Source organism: Gadus macrocephalus, chromosome 3 (genome assembly GCF_031168955.1).
Source record: "Gadus macrocephalus chromosome 3, ASM3116895v1".
NCBI lineage: Eukaryota > Metazoa > Chordata > Actinopteri > Gadiformes > Gadidae > Gadus > Gadus macrocephalus.
The window spans coordinates 24,266,176-24,275,046 of record NC_082384.1 but is presented as its reverse complement, the minus strand read 5'-3'; the positions used below and the strand labels follow the sequence as shown (position 1 = coordinate 24,275,046).

The window sequence follows — 8,871 nt, the reverse complement described above, 5'->3', positions numbered from 1 at the left end:
TGTATCTTTGTTTGTCCTCTCTCGTTTCTTTGATCCATTTATACCTGCATAAACCTTTCATTTTAAATCCTTCATATAATTTGATTCTACGTAGGCCTGCCCTTGAGATTGTCATTGGTATGAAAGATTAAACGAACGAGATGACGTTATATCTCACATTTAATTTCACAATGGTATTGTTTATTAAAACTTCCCAAATCATATACAAAAATATAGGCCATATGGCCTATAGACCTCAATCAAAAGAAGTTAAGATGACTGCCTTAGTAATGACATTCAAATTCATCCTTGACATTTAAGGTCTTCGATTACTTCAAATATATAAAAGTATATTATTCAACACAAATATATGTGACGTCCAAACTATTAGACATATTGCACAATGTGATATTAACGAAAAACAAATATATCATAAATAATAATACAATAATAAACATATACTGTATTTGGATATATACATTGTATTTATATGATAAATATAGATATAAAATACCTTCAATTTCTTATTTCTTAGAATATGAATCGAAATGTAACACTTTTTGACCTAATGACACCAACGTCTACTTTTGAAAATAAACTGCATTATATAATATTCAATCTATCACAAAAATATGTGTTAATGTGTTAACATGTTGAAGAAGATATGTGGTAAAACCATAACAAGATGCCCTCCCATCAACACAACAGGGACAGCATGAGTAAGGATAATGCAAAATAAGAATCACCATTCAACTTAATTTCCTTAGCCTCACAGCATAATTCCTAAGTCCGATTTTAAGGTTTATCTTGTATTTAGTGTCAAAAATTCCCAAATCAATGACTTAGTCAGATAGATAATATGGAATGTAAAAAGCGCTCTGATTGGCTTAGGATACAGCCAATGAATCAGCAGCATTAGGAGAGTAGATTTTCTTTATAGGTCCATGGTAGAGTTCGGTTCGATATCACAATGTGGCCTTAATATGACTTCGGCAATTATGCTATGAGGCAGACGATAACTAAAGAAGCATATCTCAGTTTTTTCCACCAAGCTGGACTCATCATGGAAAGAGGACTGGTCAGGGGAGATAACTTCACCTCCCTGCTCTCACGACTCGGCTGAAACCAAAGTCAAACTCTCAGCCACTGCAAAACACAAGAGAAGGATAGGTGGGATAATCAATTATACCAATGAAGGGCCAATGTTAGATACCTTGAACATTTGACAATGAGTGGATCTTTCTAAGACATGTGTAATCATTTTTCTGCTCTATTTACTTCACATTAAAATCTGTCCCTAAACTATTTCGACTTGAGTCCCTACAAGTGACTTGTTATTTATGTAACTTTGGAAGTCTTTACAACTGTGTTATAACCAATGAGCATAATGTGATAGATATGTGATGGAGGTGATACAATCACTTGGATTTGTCTCTGAATGTGAATATATCAGGTTGTATACGAAGGTGCCCAAAAAGGCTTCCTATCATCACAGAAAACCATGTGTGCAACATATGTGTGTCCATCTTACGTTGTCCGTCCACAGCAGACACTCCCTCAGTAGCTTCTGCTAAATCCATGGATTCCCCACTGTCACCATCGACCACTTGCTGCACTTCTACTTCAAGCCCACCAGGTGGCGCCACTCCCTCTCCGGCGTTATCAGAAGCGTGGCAGGATACGCAATGTCCAGCATCCTTCACTGGGGCCTCCGATGTCAACAGTGGCTCAACAGCTTGAATAATCTCCGCATAGGATCCGGAGTCTGCTTCTGCCGGGTGGCCCGTCGCCTCCCCGATCAGCGCAGACTCCTCTTCCAACGCGCCCGTCTCGTCGGGCCCCGCCTCCCTAGGGGCCTCCTCTTCGGAAACTGCTGAAGCTTCGGTTGCTCGGTCAGCGTTCCCGGCCAGAGTACCGTCCTCTCCCTGAGAGGATGCTACGACGTCCAGGGCCTCCTCAGCAGTGGGCTCTTCAGCCTCGTCCGTTTCTTCTGGCTGAGCCTCCTTCCCCACTGAAGCCTCCTCCTCCAAAGGCACTTCAGATTCCGACACGGCCGACTCCTCCACCGTTGGACCTGTAACCTCCTCGGGTCTCACCTCCTCCGCATAGAGAGTATTTGCATCTCCCGAGACATCAGTTGCGTCGGCAGGCATCTCAACGTTAGGAGCACCTTCAGAATCTATTTCGTCCTGGTCTACGAGGACTTTCGATGCCTGTAGGACCAGATTGTTTTCTTGCACGGGCCGGAGAACATCCACGGCGCTTTTCTCAGCCACAGTAGCGGCCGCGATCTCAGCTGTAGAGCCAGCCCAAGCCCTCACAGCAGTGATAAGACCTGGAAGAAAGCCTGGGGAGTAGAAAGGGAGGAATGCCCCTCTGAAATTGACTGGCATGATTTAAAGTGCAATTCTGCAATTTAAACCTACACAACCTCATACAAAGCCTGTATGACCTAAATTGGCTGTTTATGCAACAGGAATTCATGTGGTTTAGGGTCTTGTATATATGAAAAAAAGTCAATTGTTGCTTAATGTACATGCATAACATGGTGGCATCTGTATTAATTAAGTTGGTTTACTGAGCCATTATGCGTACGTATAATTGAGGCACAACAAAGCTCCAAAATACAGAAGTATAATGCATACATTTTTTAATTCCCATGCCTTCGTTTGCAAAAAGCGAAATCCCAGATTGACGATTTCAGAAGAGTTGATGAAAACCTCAAACTTGGATTTTAAAGGGAAGGCATTTGTTGATCAGAAGGAGATTAAACCAATTTGAAACTAAGACCACAATTATTAGCAATTCTTTATTGAATAACTTCTTTCCTCATCATCCACTTGGCATGTCCAAGTTCCAAGTACAAAAATGCAATGAAGATTGAGAATGAGGGGTGATGCTGGATGAAATGAACAGTCATATTCAAATTGGAGTGAATCATTCTAGAAAAGGTGATTGCTATTCAAACAGAATAACTGACAGATGTTGAACTAATTGCAAGTTAAACATGACTCAGGAATACACATTTATGAACAATGAAATATCATCTGAAACGAAGTTTTACACCCTCCCATCAGTGAACCAGTTCAGATAACACGAGGAACTGGCATTTGGGTTGGCTTAAGACTCCTATTGCAAAGGAACAAAACTCACAACTCCCAACAACGACAAAGACAACAGGGGGTAGTAGGCCTTCGTCCTTGGCCCATAGTAAGGCACGGACAGAAAATCAGTAAAGTACTTGAAACCATCTTTTTAAAAGATGTTCAAGAGTGAGGCATTTAAATGGCCCATTTACCAGACTGAATGTCAGCAGCAGGTATGCATTTCGGCGTGTGTGACTACAAGTTTCCCCTCGCCCTTTGGGACTCTCCCCTCCAGTCCACCTTGTTGGGAAGAGAGTTTAGGAAAGCACAGCTAACTACAGCACTACTGGGGCTGGGCCCGCGCTTTAGGCCGCCGCTACGATGGTGGCGGCGGCGTCGGCCTCCGGGGCGACCTCAACGGGGCTAGGGGTGTCCTCTACTACCACTGTACCCTCACTCTCCACCGGGGCGGCTTCCGCTGGGGCAGCCACCTCCTCCACGACGACGACCTCGACCGAGTCAGCCACCTCTGTGGCGGCGGGGGCGGCCTCTTCCACCGCGGGCTCAGCGGACTCGACGACCGACTCCGCCGGCGCCACCTCTTCGACAACAGCGGCTGCTTCAGGAACGGCCTCCACGGCGACGGCCTCCAGGGCGGGTTCGGCGGCGGTCTCCGATACAGCCTCGGCCGCCGGAGCCTCCGCCACCACCTCGACGGCCGCGGGCACCGCCTCTTCCACTGCTGCGGGTTCAGCCTCTACGGCTAGGGCCTCTACTGTGACGGCCTCGACAGCTTCGACTGTGACGGCCTCTACTGCGACTGCCTCAACAGCGGGTTCTGGAGCTGCTGGTGTGGGCTCAGCCTCTGGAGCTGCCAAGGAAGGAGAGGACAGGTGGTGAGATGAGGAACTAGGAATTTCGGAAAGTTACCCCTCTGATTTTGTATCAATTGAGCCATTGAAACCACGCTAGGTATAATCCAAATATCTGAGAGTTTTGTTAGTCACTAGCATCGGCGATCGATATTTTTATGAAACCATTTTCTAAACTTTGGAGGCACTTGCCAAACTATTTAGCACATTAAATTAAAGACGCATTAATTTATGCCAGCAGCAAAGTTCCACCTAACAGATCTTTGCTTATGTGAATGTTGTACTGACAACGGCCAAGAACTTTAGCGTCAGCAACAGGTTGCTAGCGTCAAATCGGAAAATTTGCTTTTGTTGACTTGACATACCAACACGTTGCAGTCAGTCACCATGCATACTAATCGCCTAAGGGTGACAAGGATCAAACACTGAGGGTCAAATGATAATCCTCTCAACTACTAAGCCACGGATCATTACTGAGCGAGAGAATTAAACAGTTTAATCTGTCAACTCTCAGCTTAAGTGAAGCTAATTTGCGTTGAAGCAAAAATCAGGGGGTAAAATAATAAAGTATGAAAAATGATAGAAAGTGAAGGCAGCAGGTGGAACTACAACCAGTCTCCATCATATTCAACTGAAATATTCAATTTAAAGTGAGCCGCAAGCTTGAACTCGTAGAGTAAAAGTCAACCAAGTGGGATCGAAAAAAAATGTTTGAGACTGAAATCACATTGCAGTATTCAACTAACTTTACATTTTTATAAAGTTTCTTAATTTGTCACAAAGTATACCTTGAGGGTCACCATCATAATGGCAAGTTCACTTCAACCCACGCAAGTAACTCCAAAAGCTTGAATTTAAGTCAATAGGGGATTTCAGCTCTAATTTTGACCAGTTTAACCAGTCTCCCAGCTATTTTAGAGAGGGACGGGGCCCACAACTACTTAGCTGGTCGGGGCACAGAGCCAGGCTCCCTGCGGCCCCAGACTGAGTCCATTGACAAACACACGGCTGACGCAGAGCAGATCGGACAGGCCAGACTAATCTATTCAAGGTGCCCAGTCTAGCAAGCCCGGTATGTGGGCGGTTTAACCTGCCAACGCGTGAGAGACGAGCACCTCATCGGTCTCAAACCATTTCAGGGGATTCTTTTCACCCACAAGTTTTTCAAAATGTTGGAAACTCTTTAATGCAATTTCGTCACACGCATCTCTGATAAGAAGCTTTTGTGCTGCATGCCAATTGGGTTCCTACAGCACGTAGAGTCAACATGGAAGAGCGATAGCCCTTCCATGCTTATTTTTTTTGTTCCTTTTCAATACAAAGTACTACTGGATATTATTGCGTCAAACGTTCGTGAGATTTGGTTCAGAACGAAACAAGAAGCTTACCTCACCAAAATATAACCAAGAGATTGATGACTGTTCACTCACCTTCTTTTGGGGCGGCAATTTCTGCCAGTCTGTCGTTGTACCTCTCACTGTCTCCGTTTACTGTCTTGTAGGCCTGTTCAGGGCACAGATACATACCATTATTTACATCTCACATTGAAACACTACAATAGATATGATCACCAAGCAAGCATTGAAGCACAGGCTGTTCAAATGTCTGCCCGATGACTTAACCAGTTATTCTCAGTCATGCTTGTGCAAAAGTCAAAGGCTGTAGAGAGATTGGTTAATAAACGCTTCATGTCAGTCGAGCCCTGCTCAGCCTCAGAGTGTCGTTTACTGGGAGCAGGACATGCTTGGGTTTAAGGGAACTAGAACCATTTTACAAAAGGTCATTGTTGACCCTCATCCAGGGTGAACAGTCATACCAAACTATTATTATTTTGGAGTGACCCTTATGCCAACTTTATCTACTGTATAGACAACGCCAACAGCACATGTATACGTCAGATGGGGACCAACAGGAATCAAATTGAACCGAGCGTTCTATGAATGTTTAGGCCCCATTTGATAGACCTTAGATTCACTTTCAACAGCACTAGAGCAACAGAGAAAGGCGACAAGATTAAAAGATCCATGTTTGCACAACACATTAAGAGCGCGTCACCAGCTAGACAGTACCTTGGGTTTGTGTGCATAATTCAAACGTATAATTATACATGAGCCGGAAAAACGTTACATACCAAACTGACTCATTTAGGAACACTACTCTCAACTAGGTGATGGAGTTTTAGCAGAACTGAAGTGATGCTTACATAGACCATGGCCGCCGTGAGGCCGCCTCCACACATGACAAAGTACGCCATGTTGGACGAGCCGGGGATGCCGAAGGCCATGTGTCGCACGGGAACCGCTGCGAGGAGGGACAAGATCAAGAATTAGATGTTTAACGTCATAAACACAATACAAGCATTAGCATTCCTGACACAATCTGTTCCGTCATGGATGAACAGTGGATTCAAATGGATTCTTCCAAGATAACGATTTCAGACACGTTTTCGTGTTTGGGATTTCAAAGTAAAAAATATGTGATGCTAGATTTATGGGCCATCGGAACGCCGTCCTTTACATTTCAGTTCCCACGGTCAGACCTTGGTATACATAACAAAATGAGAGTCCGTCGCGTCGGAGACAACACAGCCCCCCCATCCCATAATCCTCTTACAGTGCCCTCTTGTTGGACACACAGGAGATGGAAAGATTTGCGAGCAGCCAAGCACAACACAGAATTGTCCCAGATTATAGCCTCCCTCCACCCCATGTAAACACGCGCACAAACACAAACACGCACACTTCCTGATTTGAGCCATTTAGACGTCCACGTCTCAAAACAAGAACTATCCATCATGGGTGGCTGGGCTTGGCTTCCACAGGTTTAAGTAACTGAACTACAGACGCAGCATGCTGCACTCCCGAGACCAAACACGAACCAGGTGGAGTTGAGAGGAAGGCGCTTCCACCGACTTATGCTGGCCCACATTGGTTCCGTGTGTGTGGTGCTACGAAACGACACGCAGGCTGTGTGCCGAGTGATCAGATTTAATCAGATTGCCAGTGGTGCATGGGGAGCAGGCCATAAATACAACCACGCCATTGTGTAATCTCTTGGAAGATCAAAACCCACGCGATTGTTTACCTAGACCGGTCAACACAGGCACACCAAAGCCGGCGGCCCACACCTGCAGTAATTGGCGTGTACAGCACATAAGTGGCAATGTGCAGACCACAATGTCTTAGGCTTCAACAGCAGCTCAAATAATTGTTGTATTGCCTCACATTGACAGGTCAGACTAATATAGATACATGGTGTTTTTAAGCATGCGTGTAGAAGGTCATGTGTCCCCTATGAATGCTATCACGCAAAGCATGACAGAACACAATGTACAGGCCAGTAAAGCACCTGCTCTGTCTGTCACCAGGAATGCAAAGAACTAGTGTCATGGACTCCGAGGGAGCCACGTTAGAAGCCACTGCGTGCGTTGACTGTACTAATTCCTTTGACTCAGCAGTGTAGCCACGGCCATGGCCAAGTAGAGTATTTATAAAGGGTAATCATCTAATCCCTGAGACAAGGTTAAGGTAGAGCAAAACCAAAAAAACGAATTTGAAAGCTTTGTCAGCCAATTTAAACAAGAGGCTGCCAAAGGGGTTACCCTCACTTCCAATTATCAGCACTTTGCCTACAGGTCGACATGTGCAATACTACACAATTAAATTACCTTCAACTATTGGTGCACAAGAAAATGCTGTAGAAAAAGTTTGTACGTGGAAGAGTTCGCAGGAGCACTGACTGGGGGCAGGGCTGGAAGAGGCAGTTTGTCTGGCGTTATGTAACGGCTGGACATACTGCGTGCATACAGCTGAGCAGGACCTATAGGGGCCGTGAAGTTACGTCACATAGGACGCCATCTTCTGAGACAGCAGGGGGGCAGGAGCTTGCAGAGAGCAGGGGGCACGGGGGGGCGACCTCTAGACAGCGTGCGGGCAGGTTAACGTGCAACGTGGAGTGACGTTCACTTCATATTCCCTGTAGGCTGCAAACTACACTTTTATGAATGCATTTTAAAATTCAATGTATGGATTGACTCACCTCCAATAGTCTAGGCTAGGGCTACCGTTTCTTTGCATTAGGCCTATATTGTATGGACAAATAACTTGAGATTATTAGTCGCATTAGATAGAAAGCCAGGCCTCATTATTCAATTACCCAAACCAAATTATTGAATTCATCTGAAGCACATTAGAAATGCGCAAATTATTAAACTGAACTCTGCAAGCGTTGGAAACATTTTGTGCAGAACTCGGTGTTCCCAATGCGCTAGGACACACCTCCTTTGTGTTGGAACGGAGCACCACTTCTAAACATCTACATTCAGTTGTAAACAGTCCCTTTAAACGCGTAAAGCAATTCCATTGCAACAATTCCAAGTGGTCTACTTTAAAATATATATCGTTCAAATTTGATCGAAATTTGCGAACATTAATATGCCAAATGCATGGCTTAATTGCTGATTGCATCTTCTTCCATGCTGCTTAATAAACCAATCGCAATAAACAGCGGCAGCTTTACACAGTGCATTACTCACCATTTCGGAGTGACGGATTGGCTGCCCTTTGAGTCAGGGGTCCGAAGCGCTGCAATGCCCGCCTGCAGAACATGTTCGCTGGGTTCAGTGTGTGGAGTCGAGGAGAAGCGTGGTCACTGGCTGCAGGAGGTTTGCTGAGTGAGAGGTGAAGTGAACGGAACGCAATGTACGAAGCCTCCCTATGTACCCCCCTCGGCCCCTACGTCATCTGCCCATCCCCTAGGAGACATGACAACTAAAAGTTTATCAAAGATGCAAAATCCAGAGGAAAGCTTTTTGGAAAACAATGCATGTATGCAATACTTCGTGCATATGTTTTTCGCATGTTTGTATTGTTTACGTTTTATTTTTGTTGGTATTTTCGGTCGGTATTTTGTCTAACTGTGCCGTCATTGGCTCC

The 8,871-nt window shown here is 44.9% G+C and overlaps 2 protein-coding genes across 3 annotated transcripts; both read right to left on the bottom strand.

Moving 5' to 3' along the window:
• Positions 1-141: 141 nt before the first annotated feature.
• LOC132454706 (retinitis pigmentosa 1-like 1 protein) lies at positions 142-2,628 on the bottom strand. Its single transcript, XM_060048230.1, has 2 exons — positions 1,511-2,628; positions 142-1,125 (listed from the first exon to the last, which is right to left on the bottom strand). The coding sequence occupies exons 1-2, from the start codon at positions 2,370-2,372 to the stop codon at positions 1,088-1,090; spliced, it is 900 nt and encodes a 299-aa protein (XP_059904213.1). The 5' UTR covers positions 2,373-2,628; the 3' UTR covers positions 142-1,087.
• Positions 2,629-2,774: 146 nt separating this feature from the next.
• Positions 2,775-8,645, bottom strand: LOC132454708 (cytochrome c1-like). 2 transcript variants are annotated; one of them, XM_060048234.1, is made up of 4 exons: positions 8,472-8,645; positions 6,141-6,238; positions 5,368-5,440; positions 2,775-3,936 (listed from the first exon to the last, which is right to left on the bottom strand). In XM_060048234.1, exons 1-4 carry the CDS (start codon positions 8,542-8,544, stop codon positions 3,431-3,433), a joined length of 750 nt encoding a protein of 249 aa, XP_059904217.1. In that variant the 5' UTR covers positions 8,545-8,645; the 3' UTR covers positions 2,775-3,430. The 2 variants fall into 2 exon arrangements, with proteins under 2 accessions (XP_059904217.1, XP_059904215.1); XM_060048232.1 differs by having other exon boundaries at positions 2,775-3,940; positions 5,369-5,440.
• Between the last annotated feature and the right edge of the window lie 226 nt (positions 8,646-8,871).